At 39.7% G+C, this 24145-nt stretch overlaps 1 protein-coding gene across 1 annotated transcript in view; it reads left to right on the plus strand.

The window, feature by feature from the left end:
• LOC6583291 (MOXD1 homolog 2) overlaps positions 1-18245 on the plus strand; it is a 147571-nt gene extending 129326 nt beyond the window's left edge. Inside the window, exons 9-11 of the mRNA XM_002008928.4 lie at positions 3059-3194; positions 12178-12346; positions 17428-18245. Of these exons, the coding sequence (XP_002008964.1) occupies positions 3059-3194; positions 12178-12346; positions 17428-17757 (635 nt within the window). The 3' untranslated portion in view covers positions 17758-18245. The remainder of the gene's footprint in view (positions 1-3058; positions 3195-12177; positions 12347-17427) is intronic.
• Positions 18246-24145: the final 5900 nt, after the last annotated feature.

The following is a 24145-nucleotide window of genomic DNA, read 5'->3' on the forward strand; positions in this document are numbered from 1 at the left end:
GAGAGAGAGAGAGGTAGAGTAAATAAAAAATAGCAGGCAGCCATTGTCGTGAGCAAAAGTGCAAAAATTTCAATGCTCAACCGTCCGGGCAAACAGGCGAGTCGTCGTTATGACACATTTAAATCAGCCCAAACGATATGCGACAGCCGGCTGCAAGGAGCCGTAAAGTAAAAAGGCGAGCAACTGCAGCAACGGAGCAAGACTCAGGCTGAGAAGCGAGAAGCGAGAAACGAGAACTGGGAGCTGAGAGCCAGGCACCGTCAGTTGGAGCAGCGAAATGAAAAAAAGTTAAACAGAATTCAGTGCACGACAGGCGCCTGGCAAGTAGATGAAGGCAACAGTAGATGCCGTAATGGAGGAGTCGCTGACGACCTCATTGTAAAATACATAAACCAAGACATTGAAACATTTCACTTAGCACGAAACAGTCAGGTGTTAAGCGGGGTGCAGCTGCACAATTGCACGAGTAATGTGAATGTGTGTGTGGGTGTGTGTAAGTGTGGGCGTGTGCAACTGTGGGTGACGGGACGAGCCAAGTGACAGGCGGTGAAACCAAGCTGAACTGACAGCTGAGCAAGTCCCCAGCAAAGTGGACAATGTGACAGACAGTCAGATGCGAACGAGTAGCGCATTGGTCCAATCCATAAGGAAGGGGAAGTGGGAAATGGAACGTAATAATATGCAACAGACAACAATGAGAAGAAGTTGATCACAGCATAAATGGTTATTCATTAAATGAAGTGCAGGAAATTGCATTAAATTTATATATATGTATACGTATATAAAGCAAGATATACTAGGGAAATTCTGGGAAATGACAAGAATTTATACAGGATTATTAAAGGAATAAACATTATTATTATGGTTACTTATAATTTCATTTTAATTCTTATGATTGCATATATATATAAATGCGATATAGAATATGTATCCATATATATCATGAAGTGCAAGAAGTTGCATTAAATATATATAAGGGAACATATGCTAGGGAAATTTCTTAAATTTCTTCAAAATCATAAATATATATAAGGGAACATATGCTAGGGAAATTTCTTAAATTTCTTCAAAATCATAAATATATATAAGGGAACATATACTAGGGAAATTTCTTAAATTTCTTCAAAATCATAAAAACTAAAATGGAAATCTATGAAAGAACTAAACTTTATTCTTATCAATTTATCATATATAATTTTTAGTCCTGTAGGGCTGTCATTTTAATTTTTTCCCGCAATATTTTAATAATAATTTCAATGGACTACACATTACTACTCTCAAAAATGTTTAGTCCTGTAATAATTCTATTTTCATTTATTTATTTGTTTAACATTTATCTAATAACTTTAATGGTAATAAAATAATGCCAATTTAATTACTATTATTATTTTTATTATTATTTTTTTTTTTTAATATTTCAATGAGAATTGGACTAAAATTGATTATTATTATCTTTAATGTTTAGTCCTACAATAATACCATTTTCTATCTTCCATCTTCTATCGAAAAAAAGAAATTACTTCGTTCGTCACTTAGCATTCCACCAAATATCCTTCAAAGTTTACTAGATTTCTATCATATTTGCGTTAGACATTCGTTGCCTTCCTCGTTTTGTACAAAATTTGCAGACTGAGTAAATTTGACTTTCTTGCTTGATGCACTCACAATTCGCAGCATTCACAATCGCGAACGAATAAGTGAATGAATGTAGCGGCAACAATTGAGTGCAGCTCTGTGGAGACACAATCGTAATAGACCATTGCTAACGATGTTGCGCTGAAGGGCGGCACAGAGACAGACGGACACATGCGACTAGAAACGCTCTCAACTGAGCAGTAAAACAGGCAGTCAGGCGTATGCATTGAAGACATAAAGCTTCCAGCTACCAACTGCAGCTCCAGCTCCAACTGCAGCTCCAACAACAGCTCCAGCTCAAATAAAGCAATGATAATGACGCAGGCGATGAAGATGCCGATGCTGATGCTGATGCCACTCCAAAGACAACTGTGCGCAGTTCCAATACATCCTCAGCCATCAGCCTTCAGCCATCAGCCTTCATCCTGCCTGCTTCAGGCTGCAGTCGCCAACTGACATCAATGTCTTCTTGTGGAATATTATTATGATGGCGCCTGCTGCTTTACGGCCGGCACTCGCTTAATTTTCTCTTTTGTTCATAGCCAGTGAGGCGGCGAGCCATGGAAATGAGCGCAGGCGATATCTGTTGAACGGCAGGCGGAGTCGCAGCTGGAGCTTGGAGAAGCGACAGAGACAGGCTTCGCTGAAGACGCCTCACCTGGCCAGCCAGCCAGGAAATTGTCCTCGCTGGTGACTGTCGCCAAAGCTGCTCGTTGTATTTATGCATTTTGTGTGTTGTCAGCCGTGCAATATTTTCTTTCTTATTTCAATGTAAATTTGTGCCCTTACCCAGGGTATTACAGCTATGCTAGCAGATACGTAACGAAGTTTGACTATAGATATGAAAAGATCTATGCGTAGACTAAATATAATATGAGAACAATAAGAAGTTGAAGTGAATAAATTTAGTCTGTCTGTCCGTTTCAGAGAATCGGAATCGATATAATAGTAACTAAAATACTTTATTATATAGAATAAATGAAATGCGAGAGATCTTTATAATACTAATATTAATAAAACGTATCATAACAATAATGAGAAGAATAAATAGAAGAGGTCACTATAATAATTGTATGAATAGTATTCTTATTCATACTTATTCATAATAAGTATACTATACTAATAAATTCCCTGGAAGAGGTCTATTAATAATAATTATATTAATAATATCAATATAAATATCATAATTATATTAATAAAATTTATATTCATAATAGACCTTTTATATTATATAGACCTCTGCTAGGGTATTTCGTCTTCGGCTTGCTCACAGTTCACTCTCAATTCATTTCATTTCCTTTCGTTTTTATTTTCTGTGTCTGTCTGTATGTGTTTTTTCTTTCGTTTGTTTATTCTGTTTCCGTTTACTTGTTGTTTCCGCTGCACTTCTTATGCGCTTCTCTTGCTCGCTTCTCCCTTACAGGTGGCCTCACAATGAAGGAGGAGAGCTGCACCGTGCTGACACTTTACTATCCGCGCCAGAAGAAGCTGACAACGTGTCACTCTCTGCCCAGCCTGCCCACTGTGCTGCATTCCCTCGGCATCGAGCAACTCGCAACGTAAGTCCCTCACTTGTATTATACAAATTTTATACATGCATTATATATACACACATACATACATACATATATAGTAAATGGGGAATTTGCATGAAGTCGCCCGCAGCAGAGCCAACGGCTTTGGCCCCACAATGCGAAGCGAATGTCGAGCCACATTAAACTTGGCACAAAAGTCGGCAGAGAAAAAAAGTTGAAGTATCGATGCAGATTATGATTGCAGGAGGAATCAAAGTAAACCATGTAAATCGAGTGGATGCCAGAGGCTGATTAAGTCAGCAATATCTAAATGCATGGTAGATCAAACTGATTGGTAGATTGATTGATAAATTGAATATGGTATATGGGTTGACTTTATTTGAAGGTTAACAATAATATGAAAGTAAAACCAACATATAGAGTAACGAGCCGGCTATAGAGGCATTCACAATATATATACAAGACTAACAGATTAACAGAAATAGACAGAAATTCGTCTAGATGGATTGATCCATAGATACACGATTTAACAATATTAAATTAAATTTATGATTACAATATCTATTACATATCAATATAACGATAATGATATTAAATGAATTGATACTAAATATCTTAGTATTATTATATACTCATTACATTTTTATTTAAGATGTTCAGATACGCAATATATCAATGCTACAAGTAACACAGTTTCTGCATCACTTATAGACATGTACTCCCCGTAGAGATGATACATTCTTCTTTAAGAAATGCCAAGAAATTTGATCCCATTGTACTTTGGCTTATGCACTTGCTGCCGCCACACTCGACGTCCGCTCTCGTGAATAAGGAAATTCAGTTTATTTCTCTGTTGACTAAAGTAATTGGTGATTTAATGATGTTGCTGCATAACCAAATCACCTAACGAAGTCGCAGTCGCAGTTGACAGTCAGCTAGGCGAGGCACTGAAGAGCAGCGACTTGAGCTGAGAGAATAGTTTGAGAAGCAGGAGCAGGAGATGAAGCAGGAGCAGGAGCAGCAGGGCATCATCATCATCGGGTGTATTCATCGATTTGAAGTATTTGCGTAGCAAACAATTGGAAAATGAACTGAACTCTGTGCGCAGTGCTCTAATTGTAAATGTGCAAAAAGTAAATTACGAGACATGAATGGTGGGTAGCCAAGGAGGATGGCGGGGGATGGCGGGGGCAGCCTCAACCTCAGAGCAATTCGCTTTATTTAGAAAATATTGATTTCTATTAATGCCGAGTGCTAAGCAAACAGACCACATGGCCAAAGCAGCCAGTCAGCCATCCATCCATCCATCCATTTATCCAGCCATCCAGTCAGCCGTCAGGCTGCTCGGATGAGGCAACTGCCAGCTCTTGACTCCTGAATGGCTTTGGCTCCGTCTACCAATTCAAATGCGGTCGGGCATAATCACCTCGGGGAGCCCATAAATATTGTATTAAAGCGTGCGCTGAAAATTAGTCCAAATTAAACCTGAATGCCAGTCGAGAGATTCATTTTGAATTGATGTGCCGTGGCCAGGAGTGGGGCAGGAGTGGGCCAGGACCGGGCAGGATGCCATTTCGAGTCGGTGGGTAGATAGAGAGGTAGCCGCACGCTCCCTTAATCACTTCCTATTGACACAAGACCGACGCGGTCAAGTCAAAATCAAAGATAATTTTCCAAGAAATGTGGAAGGAGTGAAACGTTTTTTTTCCATTTTCTCTTACCTTTGCGCAAATCAAAGTAAACGCCATAAATGGATTAGGGCAGGTGGAAACGGAACCGCTACAGAACATGGCCATTTAAATGAGTTATGCATGGGCAACGGCAAAGGCGCACGGAAAATGAAATGGGCCAAAGCGATTAATTGACGATTTGTTTATGGCCTCAGTAATAGGTTATTCCAATTAACTAGCGAAATTGATGGGCCTAAAAGTTAAAGCGGTTTGAAAATGGAAACCATTTGCGCTTTTGCTTGGCCAAGTTTATAAATTATGAAGCATTGCAATTATTCTGTCCGGTCAGCTAAAGACAGTTGCTGTGATTCCATTCAGCGCAAGGGAATGAATCATCAATGAATGCTTGTAATTCACACTAAACTGAATGAACTCATTGTGAATCATGGCAAATCAGTGAAATCCATTCGCATTAGATCATCTCCGATGAGTGCACAATGCATCTCAAAGGCACATTTCAGCGCTTTTCCTTTAGCTCGGCTTGTGTCCTGCTCTTGCCTCCTGCTGCAGCAACTGTTGTTGTTGTTGTTGCTGTCGTTGTTGTTGTTGTTGTCGTTGTTGTTGTTGTCGTCATTGTTTGCTCTGTTGTTGTAGGTGATTGTGAGGCCCTGCACATACAGTGGCTTTTTGTCCTGACATGCCCATTCAATGTGCACCCACACAGACACAAACACTCACTCACTCACTCACTCACACTCACACACGCACGCACACAGTCGCAGTTGAACTGCGTGTACCGAAAATCGACATGAATTGATAAAGTCATTTGCAATTGTCTGTCGTTATGGCTCGCTCTGCCAGCTGTTGTTGTTGCTATTGTTGTTATAGTTGTTGTTGTTGTTTTCGTTTCGCGCCTTTGTTGTTGTTCGCTTTATACAATGGCATGAATGCTTGCATTGGCGCTCTTGTTATTGTTGTTTCTGCTGCTGCCGGCCAGTTATTATGGCTACTGCAATTTTGTAGCGCTTAATGTTTCGGCTCCGGGCTGGGCGTCCGTTTGTCTGTCTCTCCGTCCGTCTGTCTGTCTGTTTCGACCCGGGCCTGAACCAAAAGTGCGAATGCGATATGAGGATTAAAATTCATAATGAAAACCCCAACGATGCAACAACATCAACATCAACATCGACAACAACAACAACAACAACAACTGTAGCAGCAAAATGGAAATTGCTATAGTTGTTTTTCAACTACAATCGCATGTGAAAAAGGGGTAACAGCCACACAGGGCAACCCAGTCAGCCGGGTAGTCATGCAGTCAAGCAGCCTGGCCAGACAGAGCCAAATCAGTATTTGGGAGGGTGGCGTATGGCTCTAGATCTACCACAAAACCGCTTGTGCGCTTCAAGTTTAATTAAACATTGACAAAAACTAGACAATGCCACAATAGACTGACTGAGCTCTATAGGTAGATTACAATTAAGTTTTGCGAACTGCCACGAGAGGCACGAGGAGTGCAGACAACGAGTGCAGCCAACTGATTGAACAGCTGCGAAATTATTAAACAACAACAACAACAACAACAACAATGCTAAATGTATTGGAGAAGTCGGCATTTGAATGGGCAGGTATGAAATTAGAGTATTATAGAGAAAAGTGAATAGCAATGGACTAAGTAAATAATTAGTGGGACAAACTGGTCTATGATTAAGTCGTTGCATATAAAGTAGTAGCAATTATCAAGAGATCTTTAAATATTTAGCAGTTCTGAAATTGTAGGAGAATATGGAAAAGTATGATATAATAGTGGTAGAACGAAATGGAAGTATGATACCATAACTATAGTTAAATGGACGAAATAGTATTAAATAAAGTCATACTACTATTTATTTAATAGTATAGTAGTATGAAGAGCAAATCCTTTAAAATAGGTATGAAGAATTGTTGTCATTAAATTAGAAAAAGAAATAGATGTAAAAAATATTAATGCAAATTAAGAGAAAGGCCTATAAATAGAAATAACTATATTGAAAGACAATAAATATAGGAAAGGGCGTGGCAAACTATCCACCAATCTATCAAAATCTAAGCCAATTGGGAATTATTTCACGTCAAGCCACCATAAAACCAATAACAAATCAATATCCACTTGCCATATAAGTCAAACGATATCGCGAGCAATATGATGTGTTATTGCTGAAGGAACTCGTCAATTGTGAGTGTGTGTGTGAGTGTGTGGTCGATGCTCGAGTAGATTGCAATTGCAATTTGGCATGCCGCTTAAAGTTTCCTGCAATGCGTAATTCGGTCGTCTGGCTGGCACAGCACATGAATGATAAGCTAATCATGCATTGGCCAAGCCTTGGGCTTCCGTACTAATGTAATTATGGACTGCTACAACTACTACTTGCCATGACAACCCTCGGCGCGCTGCCTCTAGTCCATTGCTTGCTTATTATGGTTCGAATTCAATTTAATTTGATACGCACGGATTTTGCGACTAGTTGCAACAGCAGCAGCAGCAGAGTTCGGGAGTTTGGCAGTTCGAGTCGATTGAGCTGCATCTACATATATATGTATAGCCCAAAAATTGTTTGCAGTTCAACTGTGGCTCAATTGACCAGCCCACACACTAACGAGCCGGCAGCTCAACTGGCTGAAGTTATGGCCAGACGGGTCACAGTCCGGCCGGGCAAGGGCGGGCCGTGCGAGGGCTGGCCACGGCAGGACGTTGCTGCAATGGACAGGACAAGCAATGTTGTACTCATCGTCGTCGTCGTCATCATCATTATCATCATCATCATCATCATCATCATCATCGTCGCCGTCGTCGTCGTTGTCGTTGTCGTCATGCAAAACTCATTGGAGTCGTTAGCGTGCGTTGTGGCAGGCTCCAACGCCCAGCTAGCCCAGAGCCAAGGACATAAAGCACAATGCATGCACTCACACACTCACACACACACACACACACACACACACACACACGCACACAGAGGCGCCTGATTGTAGTGTGTGTCGTGATGGGCATTGTCGAGCTACCGCTTGGGCTTCATTGATCACGGAGAGAGTGGGAGAGGGAGAGGGAGAGGGTGAGGGAGAGAGAGGCAGACATACAGACATACGTTTGCCCGTGACCCAACAGTTATTGGCTTAATTTACGTTTGGGTTTTGGCCGCCTGATTTTTTTCACGGGCCAAATAATGTGATAGTGGTTTTTCACAATTTACGCACTGGCCATGGCACCGAAATTAATTTTAATTGTATGCTCATGTGTGGGCACTTTTTATGCACGTGCGTGTGTGTGTGTGTGATGTGTGTGTGTGTTGAGCGGGTTCCATTTTAAATTACCCAACATTAAAAAGAAAGTAATTATTCAAGTTGTGTATTTCACTCTCACTCTGCCTCTCTCACTCTCTCCCTCTCTCTCCCTCTCTCTCCCTCTCTCCGTTTCTGTCTGTCAATGAAATTGGGTTCATTATATTGTTGTTGTTTGTTAATTGCTGAAGGCCCTCCACATTGATAGGCATATCTGTCGGTTTAATGGCGGCGCTCCTGTTTTTACCTTTTGCACGGTGCACAGCGCGCAGCTCATTAAGGCTTCGATATCCTGCCTGATATCCTTTATCGCTTGATGACTTCGTCTTCTCTTACACATTTTCTTCATCTTCGGCGTTCATTATACAAGCAGCGTCCATTCGATTGATGCGTTTCCTTTTGCCTGCGCCACTGGCCCATCATCTTTCCATCCGTGAATGGCAAAGGATATCAAATTGCTTGACAGCACGTGGTTGGCATTTTTAATCTGTGGCTCGTTTTTTATTGTTTTTGCGTGCCGCAATTATTCTTAATGAATTTTTGGGGAAACAGCTTGAGCAGCACTTAAATTCAATTATATTTGAATTTTAAATCGGTTTTTTGTTATTTTTTCGCTTATGAATAGAAATCAGAAAAGATAATAATTATATTGAGAACATTTTATTATGTTACTTTTGCAGCAAGCCAATATACTCTGCTTATTTTATGAACGAGCATAAATAGCAATCGATATCATAGTAACGCGCATTTTAATTAATAATTATTATATTGGAAACTTCGTATTATTTTACATAACACAAAACCAATATGCTCTATTTATTACATGAGCGGGAGCAAAATATCGATTACATATCGAACCTAGTTTCGTCATTCGCCTTGATGGGAAACTCAATGCCAACCCACGCCTCAATTATGTTATTTATTCAAGTGTATTTGTGAATGGACGATTTGTCTTATTCAAAATAGATATTTTTGTAATTAAAGCATGAATCATTGTACATCCGTACTGAACATCAAATATAATTAAAGCGAAAGCGAAAAGTTAATTAAATCTAAACTCAAAGTCAATGCCAACTTATGCCTTAATTATGAATAAAAAATGTATCCTATTTAATATTTATATATATTTACTTACCATAATATATAGCAGAAATAAATAGTAATCAGTCATCAGTCATCAGAGTTATCCTGGCTATTTCAGGAAGTTCTTGTCGACATTTGCCTCAAGTCAATTTAATACTTTAGAATATATATGCTACATCTATCTCTATACAATAACTGAATGCCTCTACAGTTGTCTATAGACGTGTGTCTGCTTATATATGCAGACAATCGCCATTGTCCATTGTCCATTTGGCCCTTAGCATTCTGGCCATTTGTGCAATTTAAGTTTTCATTTGTCATTTGCTTTTTGCCGTTGCTGCCAATTGCAATTGCGATGCCAGTTCAAAATTGAATTTGGCCCATAAATGCAACAGCAACAACAGCCACAACAACAACAACACAGTGGCAACTGGCTGCTGCCATAACGCTACATAAATAAACCCATTGGAACTCGCATTGCAGCTGCAGTTGCAGTTGCAGTTGGAATTGCTGCCGCTCCTGCGCCTGCTCCTGCTGCTGCATGGTCGATTGGCTGCTGCTCAGCTCCTAGTTTCGATGCGGCTTAGGATCTATGGCCTGCGGGCCTTTGCCGCGGCCAGCCAGCCCCACCAAAAATGCATGTGCATTGTGATGCGGTGGCAGCCATTCGATTTTATAATCAACAATGCCAAACCAAAGTGGAGTCACAGCTTTTGTCCTGCTTCTCCTGCTGATGCTGGCTCATAATTTTAATTATACTGAGTGCCAATGAAGTCAACAGCCATAAGACTAAAGCGGGCAGCGATTGATGTGGCGGTTAGACTGCGGCTGGAGTGCCACAGAAATTCACGACGAAGGGGCGAAGGGCGCACAGGGGATCAGCATAATCTATGTATGGCCATTGCCAGTGCCAGTGCCATTGCCATTGCCAGTGCCAGTGCCACTGCAAGAGCCTTTTAGCATTAGCAACAGCTGTCTGACTTTCCACTGCATTTATATTTATTATGATGCCACACGGCTCACGGTTCACGGTTCACGGCTGGCGGAGGTTACGGTTCATGCATGCGGCGCCCGGATATATTAGCGACGCGTTGAGCGATGCCATGCGATGCGCTGCGACGCAATGGTTCGCTCAATAAACCGCAAACACTGACCCAAGCAGGGTAAGAGGGGCGGAATGTCAAAAGATACACGTATGCAAGACACAGGAAACAGGACGCAGGACGCAGGACACAGGACACGGACACAGCAGCCACACACACGAGCCACAAACTGTGCTGAACATATGGACGAATGCAATATTTTATTTTATATATTATTATTACGCGCATTACCGTACGGCGTGCACCGCACACACACACACACACACACACACGCGCACACATGACCACACACACTCGCACAAGTGGGCAGTTTTTAGTTTTGTGGGTGGTTTCGCTGCGTGGCAGGAGGCGGGCTGCAATCAATCCGCAGACATTAATATTTTCGTGTTGCCAACCGCAAATTGTTGCGGCTCTCTCATACGCTGCTGCAACATCAGCAGCATCCACTTACCCCGCCCAGCCGGCTTGCGGACGACGGGCTGTCTGCCCCTTGTGTGATATCATGCAACCCTCGATGCGGATTGAGTGGAATCATAAATTAATTAAAAGAGATTTGTTTGCGGCTTGCAAAGGATTCGGCCACACACAGTCAAACAGGAAGCTGCCAGGCGAGCAACAACAAAGAAAATGTGCGTTGCCTGATATTTTACTGCTACTGTGTGGGTGTCTCACTCTATCTTTCCTTCTCGCCCTCTCTCTGTGTGTGCGCTACAAAATTAAAGCAACATTTTTCGTAATGCCAGCCAAAGAACAAAATTAATTAGCCTAATTGTAAGGGCGGTCGAGACGGCGAGCGGTGAATGGCCCGTGGGGCCAGTTGGCAATCATAGATGGCGCTAACGAAACAAAGCGAAACGTAACGAAACGAAACCAAACGAAACGGGCGAAATGAATGAATAGAGGGAATGAATGAAATGAAATGAATGTATCAGGAATTTATATTGCGCGAATGATGCAGAGGCGTAGCGCCCAGCAATTATGTGGGAGTCTAACAAAACTATATGCAGCTAGACCAGAGAGCATTATAAATAATATACATATATAGCACGAGCATTCTTTTGCAAGTTATTAAATTATATAAATTATTTATATATGTATAAAAGGAATAAGTGACAAGGGAAATTAATGATGAGCTAAACTCAAAAAGGGGTTCACACAGCTGCCAACTTAATGCCCAAAAACCAGCAACAGCAACAGAAAGACAGATATATAAACAGATCAGAAAAAACAGAAGAAGGGGGAAAAAACAAATCTAAGCCAGCTCATTAGTCATAGCACCTTCTGCAAACAACAGCTATTTTTTGGCCGCATTGCCTGCAAAAGTGGTTGCCACAACGCCCCTGATTGCGGCGCGGCGAGGCAACTGCTTTGAGGTTTTACACTTTTGGGCCATTTGCTGGTGGGTTTCGAATGCCTGCTTCGTATTCGCTGTCTGCCCTTCTTTATTCGAGTGCGGTTTTTATTTCGTTCGGTCGCGTCACCCTCGGTCCTGGCATGCCCAAGAAGTAACGTATTTGACGCGTCACAAATGAAAATCTAAAAGATTAATTAGCTCAAGTTTTTGGTCGTTCGTCTTGCCCTGAACTTCCCTTCGACAGCGCAAAGCCCGCGCAAATCTGCGCCGACTTACCAACTTGCCAAGCCCCCCTCCGGCCGGCGGTCCTTGGGCCCGGCGGGAGTATTTGAAAATCTGCTGGCAAAGCGCCTTTTGGGGCTGTAATAAATTTTAAGTCCTAATCAAAGTTGACAATAATAATAAAGTTAATAATGTTATTTTGCTCCTCTCTTATACTTTCTCTTTCTCTTTCTCATTCCCGCTCCCGTTCCCGTTCTCTGCAGCGACTCAAATCCGGTGCTGATTTCATCACCGCCCGAATTGGCTGGCATGACTTTGGAGGCACGTCTGATATCCTACGATTGGGAAAATCAATTTGGCGAGTTTCAGGAGGCAACACGCAAAGGCAGCTTTAAGCCCATCTGCTGGGGAGCCAAAAATCATGTGGTGCCGGTGAGTAAGCAACTTCGATTTACCCAAACCGATAAGTGTAACCAAGTGAAAGTCCCAAATTAAACGTAGCAGAACGGAAAGCGAAGGATATATACTCTAACATTCTGTCTACAGCGAATGTAAACTACATTAAAGCTCACTGAATACACACATATACACAAAATCACATACAGTTAAACACATACACACTTACTTATAGTGGCAGCCATATGCTTGATAGTTGCTTTTAGAATTGCGAGCACTTGTTATCTCGCTCTCACACATGCAAATACCAATGCAAACATGCAATCAATTTGGATTGGAGGCATCAACTTTCTCTTATTGGATTGCGCGAAGAGCTTGCCAAGTGCACACACTGCTTGTCCCGCTTATTCGTTTATAAACATGTGCGTACGAAACGAGTGCGAGCTGCGTCTCTTGATCTTATTAGAGTGTAGCTTAAGCTCGGCTACTTGTTTAAAGAGCTTAACAAGTGCGCTGTTTATCCCACTCACACATATGCAAGTGACTAGCACTGAGTCAATCGAATAGCGCATCCTCATTTTAATGTCTCTCTCTTCTCCCATTACACTCTTCTAATTCAGTCTCAATGAAGTAACAGAGTAAAAAGAGAATTTGATTTCAATGCGATGCCATGCAAGACAGTCGATTTAGTATTAAGCATGAAAAGAACTTTAATAAATTGCTAATTATTCACTTACATAAACGTAAATCAGTTAATAATGCCAGATGAAAAATGCTCGTTAGCGCTGCTATAGGAATTCGAATGCCAACATAGTATATATACAGCTGAAGAGGAATGGCCATCGTAAGCTGCTGTCACAGTTGAAATCGCATTAACCCTTCGCATGTCAACTCTATTTTATCTGCTCTCTGATCGCTGGCAACATTTTTATTTTTACATTTCTCCTTTTTTTTTCCTGCAGCTTTCGCTGCTTTTGCTGCTTTACATCCATCAGCTTAATCAGCTAAATTGCTAGACAATATCTGGGATAATTTTTCTTGCTGACGGTTGGTTTGAGAGCCAGCGACCCACGCACACACACACACGGATATTCACACAAACACATTTACACTCACTAACACACACACACACACAGTCCGCACACACACACAGATGCTAGACAAGTGCTCATTTATTCATCGCGAGGAGTATGGGCAAAAGACATTAGAGGCATCCTAGTCTCACAGTTGCGTCCGCAGCCCCACTGGCTACATCCCTCTATCTCTCTCGCTCCCGTTGGCTGGCCGTGAGAGGGCTTGGATAATGTGGCTGCAGCAAAGCGGGTAATGTCTACCGGAAACCGCACGTTATAAAGTGCAATCAATTGCAGTTGCTGGCTGCCTTGTGCCTTCTGCCTGCCTGCTGCCTGCTGCCTGCTGCCTGATGGCTGGTTGGCCAGCTCGATGGCTCGATGGCTGGCAATGGGCAGCATTCGAGTTTGTTAGCGCCACTTTACGGGCCAGACGCGGCTCAAACGGACCACACAGAGCAGAGCCGAGCCAACCAGGTCACATATATATCAGCCGGCGCACACGTACAGCTTCGACAACGATCATTCTAATGGGTCACACACTAAAACCAAGTCGCTAGCCAGCTGCCAGTCAGCCACACTAATTCACGTCCAATGGCTCAAGCGATTCGTCCAGCCAACGAACCACCCACCCACCCACTAACCCACCCGCCAAGTGACTGGCTGGCTGAATGAATGCTCCCATATGACCATGCTTCTAGTCGCTGGAAAATTGTAGGAAATTGCTTAAGTTGGGAATTGTTGCCATTTTCTTCTCGATTCTTTTCTTTTTTTGTGCCGCTGGCTGGTGGGAAGCAAAATTATCAACGCTTGAATTGTCATCGATTTTCCGTGCTATTGCGTTAAATGTTGTTGACCATTTCCAGCTTGGCTTGAGTTTCTCTCGCTCTCCCTCTCCCTCTTTCTCCCTGCCGCTGCCTTTCGCTTTTATTTTTTTCCTTCAGCTGTCAAGTTAATAATTCATTGAGGCTGCCCCGAGGCATCAGCCATACCCATCGAATTTATAAAGCCTCGCAGCGTTCAAATTAGCAGCGCGAGAATAAACCTTATCCAGCCGATAAAATAGTTGAGCAGCCCAGGCAAATTATGAGCAAACATGTCACCCAGCCACTGCAGATTGAAAGGTAAATGGCGTTCAATCTACCGTAAAAATTTACAAGGCACCTTCACAAAGAGATGGAGACTGAAAGAGAGACTGAAAAAATGATGGCAAAAACTTGCTCCATTTGGCCATAGTTGGCAAACAAAAAATTATCAATCGCTCTGAAGCAGACAAAGGAGTTTTTCCCCCGTTTTTCACAGATGCTCGTTGGGCTGGAAGGCCTAGATTTCGAGCATAGAAAAATATAAATTTCATAAATTTTATTTCATAATTAAAAAGTTTTAAATAGTTTTGAAATGTTTAGCTTTCGATTAAATCCTGCTCATAGCATAAAGGCCAATAATCTTTTCTTAAATTTCATTTTTCGAATCGAATCCCTGCTGCTCCCACAGACCTTTAGCTCAGCTGCCATAATAAACTGCTTCAGTCGGTGAACTATTTTAAGCCCTTCCTAACTGGATTCGTTTCACACAAGTTGTATTTATAAACTGAGTGCGGATTACCACACATGCTATTGTTTTTGCCCGAAATTCCAGCGAAAGTTACACCTGTCTGACAACAAAAATTGCCTGGCAACATTAATTAGCATAAAACCAGGTGGAGTAGACTACTGGGGGAAAAAACACGAAAGCGTACTTGGGCATTTCCCATGTCATATCAAAAAGTCGCTGAAATGGGCAGCGCCCCAAAAATCAGTGGCAGCCCCTCAGCTAATTAGCATGTCAAAATCCGAAAGGAATCTATACGAAATCCTGGCCATGCGTGGGCTTAAAGCACGGCAATTAAGGCCTTAAATTTATGCACATTTTATAATTTTGCTGGCCCCGTGAGCAAACCCGTGCATTCCTTTTCAATTATGCTGTCGCTCTCGCTGCCCCCCTCTCCCACTCCCTCTCTCTCTCTCTCTCTCTGTCTCTGTCTGTCTCTGTCTGTCTCTGTCTGTGGGTTGGTGCCACAACAATAACAAGAGGCAAGCCAAACCCCAGCCACAGACACCTTCAAAAGCCACCCACAAAATGAAAGCTGTCCAAACACACCTGCAAATGTCTGTCAAGTATTTCCTTATTTTTTTCACATTTTCTCTGTTTTTGTTTTTGTCCTGGATCTGTGCTGGGGGTGAACGTAAAACGATTCTGAAAATGCCTTTTGAAAAATTCAACAGCCAACAACAAACAAACGAACGGAACGGAACGGAACGTTGGTTCCTGTTGCCAATGTTGTTGGCCGGGCGCACGATTTGCATAATATTATTAGTAAACACTCGTTATGAAGTCTCTCACGCCCATCGGGCTGGCACGCCCACTGGCAAAATGCAGACATTCACTCGATTTAGATATTTTTCGACGGCCATAAAACATTTGACCGCAGCCCCAAAAAGATCCCAAATCCAGAGTCGACTCTCGCGAATCCCTCCCACAGACCGCACAGAGACAGAGTGGGAATGAAAGAGAGAGTAAGAGAGAGAGAGAGGGAAGGGCAAAGCAGAGCAGACCCTAGCGTGTCCTGCCCAGTTCCATTGCCATTGCCATTGCCATTGCCTATTTATAAACACAAATTTATGCAGCGTAATTAAAAGGCAAAATTTTGCCCGCTGGATTTGGATCTGAGGAGTGGAAAACGACAAATCTGATGGCTTCATTGTGTTCGTATTGTGCTTGGGCATTTGTGTGTGTGTGTGGCTGTATAGGTGTGTAGTTGTATAGGTGTGTAGGTGTTGTAGATTTGCGCCCTGAAGCCAGAACGAGCATCTAAATGCGGCATAAAGTATGTTTAATCACGGCAATCGTCTGGAATAGCGCCCAACTCGGAGCCACGAGCACAATTTCATTTCTAGATTTCAATTCCAATATGAATATGCAGATTAAATACAGCCCGTATATCAGTTACTTCTTATAAGAATAGAGAGCGATAGGGAGAGATAGAGAGACTGTACCAATTAGCATTTGTCAGTTTTGATAAGCTGAGGCTTTTATTGTGATGTAAATGAGTTAAAATGCCTAGAAGAAAGAAATAAAAGGTAATTAATTTTAATTTATAATAGATGTATATAAATATATATACTATTAGGCATTAATATTCATATATATCAAACAATAATTATCTGATTGGAATCAGATCTGTAGGAGCTGATGGAATGTTGCTCTACATGTGCTTGTTCTATTACTGCTCGTACTCTCTATTCTCGTCATCTATTTCCTCTATTTTCGCTTACTTGTAGCAGATCCAATCAGGTTCGCAATGTATTCAAAATGCCGAAAATTGCATATTGAAAATATATTCGGCATTATGATGAGACAATCCATATACAATAAATACTCAATTAGATATCTTTGATTTGATTATTGCTAAGAAAATGGCAAGAATACTTATTTCCATATTCCACTGGCTCCAGCCTACTTTTCACCTGTTCAGAATACCACCATCACAGCTTACCTTCCAGAGCTAAAGTAATTTTCCGTACTTTTATATACATTTATGTATTCCTCATGCAGTTTATCTTTCTAGCTCACATCGTTAGGTTTGTGCATTACGTAACTCTGCTTGAGCCAGCTCAGCTGTCAGTTTAAACTGCATAACTTCACTCACCTTATCTCTATTTACATTTAAGTATCTCATAACTCACAGCGCTTGTACAGAACTCTTGTGAATTTTCAAGCAGACATACACAGAAATTATTATATATGTATAACATTATGGTATTTATAAATGAGTGCAGAGATTGTGGCTCTTTGCTGGTTGGCTGGATGCTGCTTGGCTCCAGCAACAAAGACATAAAAGCATTTTTCTTTTAATTTCCTTTCACTCTCGGTGCTGTGGGCGCGGGCCTTTTGCTTGAGCCGGTCTAATATAATAGTTGCGGAATGAAGAAAAATTTAATTAATGCTGTAATTTATTAGATGCAGAGCGAGCGCTAATGTTTATCCATTTCCTCTCATTTTTTGCAGGGCTCCGAGTTTCTCGAAGGCTACAGCATAAATGTGACCAAAACCTACAAGAAGCACAAGCGCTGCAAGCCGAAGCGGCTCTTCGCCCCCATCACGGAGCGCACCGCGCCCGCTGCGGATCTGAGTGAGCTGCCGGTGCTCCACGAGCTGGACAACAACAACATCATCGAGGGAGCTGCGCGCAGCAGTCGCAGCTCGGCGACCGACGGCCACGGCGGACTGAGCGGCGCCAGCGGCAGCAACTGCAACCAGCTCACCAGCGGCAGCTGTCTGCTGTGGCTGTGGCTGGGCGCCGCCTCCTGGTGGCTCTTGCTGTTGCCCAGGACGTGAGGAGCAGAGCACTATCCACAGCAGGCGCAGCAAAAGGCAAAGAAGCAGCAGAGCGAAGAAGCAGCAGCAGCACAGGCACCACCGTCTAACTACACTATATATACATAAATACTTAAAAAGCAGAAGCAAAACGCAACTACAACTCTTTAACTATAAATGACAGCTCTTAATCCTACTACAAAACAACAAAAGACAACACACACACACACAGCAAATAACAAAATACGAAAACAACATAAAAAAAAATAGATATATTAATTATTTATGATAAGCTAGATACCCTTTATGGCACCACTACCTACCCACCTACCTCCCCTCCCACTCCGTCTCCGTCTCCTTCACCGTCTCCTGCTGTTTCCCACTGTTTTATTTATGCCGAAGTCTCGCAAATTTTTGTTATTTTTGTTCTAGCTCTTAGTAAATTATTAATGATTTGATTTTAAGGTACCTTAAGCAAACAAAAAAATAAATGATAAAAGAGAATCAACTTAAAAATTATCAAAAAAAAAAAAAATGAAGAAAGAAAATCGTAAAAAAAAAGAAATATTCGCGTACCGCATTTTTAAAAAAACCGAAAAGCAATAATTAGTTGTTGTTGTCGTTATATGATATACAAGAAAGCAAATATATACATATAGAACGATACGATATTACAAAAAAAAAAAAACAAAAAACAAAAGCAAAACTAGAGCAGTCATTCCTTCTACATAATAGTTTCATTATATAGTGTATATATATGAAATATATATATATATATATATATGGTATATCGGGTCTGACTTATGTAAAGCTTGAACGTCTGATGATTTTTGTTGGACATTGCAAGACACAATCGCAACTGAAGAGATTCAGAAAACAAAAGAAAAGAAAACCACTTGAGCAAAGGCATCTAGATATATATAGGGCGACTAAGCTAAACATACATTAAAATACTCGTACATATAGATCATAGATAAAGATAAAGGTAAAGCATAAAGCATAGATCATAAAGCGCGAAACATAATACACACACACACAACACATATTTAAAGCCCAGTTAAGTTTAGTCACTCGTAGTGAGCGCAAACTAAGGAACTAAGTTCGAAGCGTAGATAAGAAAACAGAAAACAAAAGAAAACAAAACAAAAAACATAAGAAAAAGGCATTAAAACATAAACTACATACATTACACATATAACATTTATACGTCCATATATAAACAAGAAAAGAAACAGAGCAAACAAACAACTAAGTAAAAGAAAGATTTATTTAGTTAGTTTAGAACGTTTGGAAAGACTTGCTTTTGAGAAATGGCGTCAAAGACTAAGCGAACTTTTCAGTTAACTATAATTTCAGTTAAATGTAGCCCAGACCCAGACTAAATTGATATTTTACTATATATGAAAATTCGAGTTGTGGGCCAACCCAACTAAGCGAAAAGAAAGTTTCTTTAAATCATCTGTCATCTATCTATTATAATAGTTCTACTGTATATTTTTGTTGATTTTCTGTAAGCTATGATAATACTCGCTGAATATCATTTATGTATTTAACACTAGGTTCTATTTCAGTTACTATTCTAAACTAAACTCAACTCAACTCAACTCAAACACAAAATGCTCTACACTCAAAGTGTTGCCTTTCTCTCTCCGTATATATATATTTATATCGTTCAACTCTGTCTCTCTTTTAGCTATAACTAATTGTATGCTAGATCTAACTTGTAAATACTTTATATATATATATGTATTCGATAAGGCAACTTCTAAGGCAAAAGTAAAAAGCAAAAAGCAAAAACAAACTCGGTTTTCGGTCAGATATTTCGCCAATGAGAGGAGCTAAGCATTATACAGGGTGTGTGAGTAGGTATTTCGAATGGGCCTAGATATATATAGAGGTATATATAGGCTACTCCTAGACTATATATATACACACATATAACTTCTAGCTGGAGGTAGTTAAAATATACCATATACATTCGTGCATACATACGATTACGATATATATATATATACATACATACACACATGAATACATTTATATATACATATACATATAAATAACTATTACCATAAAGTCTATATATACAATACAATACATCTATAAGTAGTTACGTGGTTCGTAGTTGTAAATGTGAATGTGAGTATTTTATACAAAACCGAAAATATGAATAATAAAAAAAGCAAAAAAAAAAAACAAAATGGCAAAGCATGAAGCAAAGCAAATAAATAAAGAGAAAAAAAGAAAACAAAATCCCAAAACTAAAGTTAAAATTTTTATACAAAACAAAAAAAGCAGAGCGATTCGCGCGATTGCTGCATGAGTCTATATATATAGCATAAATGTATATATATAAAATATATATATATGGAAAACCTATAAGTATATATTTTTAGGATAACTGCTATTAACTATGGCATTAACTATGGGTTAGAGACAAGTTGGCAAATGCAAAGTTGAAACAATCAAAAAATACCAAACACAAACAAAAACACATATGAAATGGAACGTGCGCAAGCTGTCAAAATGTTGGTCACAAATAAAAACCAAATGTATATACATACGTATATATATATGTATATATACAATCACACACCTTTATACAAAAAACACCTACAAATTAATTTCGAGCTCTGTTAGAATTTGAAAAAGAGAAATAGAAATATGCAAAGTTTGTTGTGCAGAAAGCTCGAGCGCTGCGCCTGTGGGCGTGGCCGCTAAATATGGGCCAAAATGTTTGAGGTTTTTTTTGTGTATTCTCTGCCTCACTTTTTATTATTTTTATTGTGTTTTTTTTTCCCTGCATTCAGTCCACTTGGCATGCAACTTTTTCTCGTCCGAGCCTGAAAGCGCACAAAGCATTGACCCACTAAAAAAACAACAATGAGTGTGTCTAATTAGGGAAAAGCAGCCACACCATCCACACCAGCCCACCTGCCTGCCTCCCTGCCCCCTTCCAGAATGGCTGGCGAAGGAAAGCCGGCAAGTGTGCAACAAGCCAAAAGGTATTCACCGTTTTCTTTTTCCGGCTCCAGCTCTGTGCCATTTCGGAGCCTCGCTTTGGCCGGTTTTTTGTGCAACATTTTAATTAAGAGTTACAGATTCACTGAATGCACACAGAGAGACTAAAGCTTTGACGATTGAATATTTGTTTTGGCCTTTGGCAAGAGGTACACCCACAACAACAACAACCACACAGACAACACTACACTACACTGAACAAAAACCAAAAAAAAAAAAAAAAAAAAAAAAGAATGTAATAACAAAAAGTATTCATATAATTTAGTTAAATGCTAACAAAAACGGTTTTGGAAAATGTACTTGCGATAGCTACGACGACAAAAGTCAGAAAATAGTTTAAAAAACTATAGAAACAAAAACTAAAAATCTAAAAAAAAAAACTAAAATACAAACAAAATACATATAAAATCGAAATGAAACTAAGTAACAAAAAGTAAAGCTAAAAAAAGTAAACGAAAACTGCATATACAATTCAAAGCAACAAATACACACACATACACAGATACATATACAGCCGCACACACACACATACAAATATAAAAAATGTAGCGTGCTTTTTGGCGTTTGGCCTTTGGCTTTTGGCTTTCCAGAGCAGATTTGCAGGCGATATTTGTGCAAAGTTTCTTTCCTGCTAATGAAGTTATGTGCAACAGAGCTCGACAGAAACTAAAAACAATATGAGAAACCGAAAAAGAAAATATACGAATATATATATATATATATATATATATATATAAATATATATGTATGCATGTATATGTGTAACTTTAGAGGATTGATTTTAAGTAATCAACAATAACAAGCTCGAAGCATACAAAAACTGAGCGAGTAATTTCAATGGCTAACTGAGCTACCTTTCAGTTTTCTTATGCCCAGACTTTGCTAACGAGCCTTGATTTCTGCTGCCAAAGTTTGTTAAACTAGGGCTGGAGCTTATTTAGAGAGAGCTCTTTTATATTTGTTTATCTATACAGAAATCCTGTCATTTGTTTAGAGTGGTATACCAGAGACTCGCCTCTACTTGCCACAGCTGCACATAGAATCGCTGCCTTACTCAACTAATGCTCTACTTTTCAGCTATGCCCAGCTCTATTCAAGTCAGCTAATCTATTTATTTTCACTTTTTTCCAAGTCCTCCCAATTAGCTGCTCGTTTGTTGCAATTTCAGCTTCTTAATTTCCTGCCTCTTCGCTGCCACCGCCACAGTCAAAGCCAAAGTCAAAGCTAACAAATCCTTTGTCTATGGCTGGAAAGCTGTGCTCGTAAAGCTGCTACCTGTACAATTACCTGGGCACAGTCAAAGCAGCACAAAGCCAAACAACACACAACAGCACAGAGAACACAATCATCGTTGCATGTTAGTAGAGTACTATGCCATTAAGGCCCCTTATTGAAAGTTTTCCATTTTTAGTTTTGTTTCAAAAGGCATAGAACGAACATAAAACATAAAAGTAAAACACAAAACCTACCTAAAGCGAGAAAGTAAAAACCTAACTATTTTTAATGTGTACCTTAATTTTGAGAAAAAACAAAAACTTAAAAAAAAAGAATGAAACGTAACAAACCCTGAGAAAAGCGCAAAAGAAAACTCCCTATACAAAATGAAAACCAAAACATAAAAGAAAAGCCTAATAGAGAACTAAACTTAAATATACATACATGCATATATATACATTCATATATATATATATATATGTAACATTGCATATATATATAGAAAGAAAAAGAAATATAAACCTAAAAGTTAAAGTAAAAGCAATAAAAGGCAAACGCATAGCTATCAATATTGAACAAAAACAAATGAAGAAAATAGGTTAATAACAAAATGATATATGACAAAAAAAAAACAGAAAAAAAAACCAAAGCAAATAGAACGATAGCAAATAGTTTTGAGAATTGAGTGGAAGAGTATAGAGTAAAGAGTGTAGCATACTTTGTGGGGCTAGGGGACAGCCTATTGGCTGGGGAGTGTGCGAATGCGTAAGATATTGTGAGGTTAAGTGAGATAGTGAGATAGTGGAAACTGGCATATGATACGATGATATAAAATTAAAAACTATTTTAAAGTAGAGCAGTTGCAAATATTTAAATGTGTCGTTAGTAGCTGAAAATAATAAAAATTGAATAATGAAGAGAAATCCCAAAAAAAAGTAAATAAAATAGTAGTAGCAGTGTCTTTAGCCATAGTAGAGGACGACAAAGTAGATAAAGACGAAACTGAAGAAGAACATACATACCATTGCATACATACATCAATCAATCAATCAAACAAATAAACAAAAGCGAACGGCAAACGGCATAGTTACATACATCATAGCATTAAACTAAGCATCAGTGTTTGTGTATAGCTCCTGCATGAAATGTAATACAAATACATATTCGACATATGCATTATATATATACATACATATATATGATCCCCACAGTTAGACTACTCAACAGCCCGAATCAATGCAGACCCTAAGAAATAAATACTATTTATAGCGCAACAACCAGAAGAAAAACAAAAACAAAAACAAAATACGACAGACCCCCTTAAAAAATTAAAACTAAAACTAAACAGTAAATGGTAAAAAGTAAAGCGTAAACTAAAGTAAATCGTAATACCGTATAAGAGACTCGATCATAAGATAGACACAACAATGGTGCGAATGCGAACTGACTGTGACAGCTGTGAGCCTTAAACAATGTTCCACATGTTCCCATCCAGCTTTTAACCTATTTTGGTTAGTTCGCCTAACCGCAGTTTAAAACTAACATAAACTCTCCTTTAAAATTAATAATTAATTATATTTTGCCAACCTCAAAGGAATGCCTCAATCAAACCCCAACCACATTAACCACAATTTCAACAGACCGCTCCTCCTGCTCCTCCTGCTGCGCTCCTTTTACCTAGTTCCACTCTTCAAATTAAAGTTCGCTCACAGGCAGTTCAAAGCATTCGGCCATTTAGACATAAACCAAACCAGCGACAGGCTCATTATTTTGATACCGCTTACCGATTGTGAACGAATACATTGTTTGATTGTGAACTAAGTTCCGGAACTAAAATCACTTTAAGTTACCACTGACTCAGTTTGTAATATAATAAGCTCTATTGAAAACAACAACAACAACAACAATAAGAACAACACGTAAGCAATATGAATATCGTGACATACACTCTTATACACTTAACATAACTGTTAATCTTGTTTACTCATTCCGCTGTACAAAACTACGTAGTTAAGTTCAATTGTGAATGGTGTGTAATTGACGCCCATAACGAGGCAATTGCTATTGTCTTTCAACTTGCAACGTGCAACGTGCAACGTGTGCAACATTCAACGGCCGAACCAAATGCATTGCGTACTTATTTATTTATGCAAATTTAGTTAAATGCAAATTA

Source organism: Drosophila mojavensis, unplaced genomic scaffold (genome assembly GCF_018153725.1).
Source record: "Drosophila mojavensis isolate 15081-1352.22 unplaced genomic scaffold, ASM1815372v1 contig_74, whole genome shotgun sequence".
Lineage (NCBI taxonomy): Eukaryota > Metazoa > Arthropoda > Insecta > Diptera > Drosophilidae > Drosophila > Drosophila mojavensis.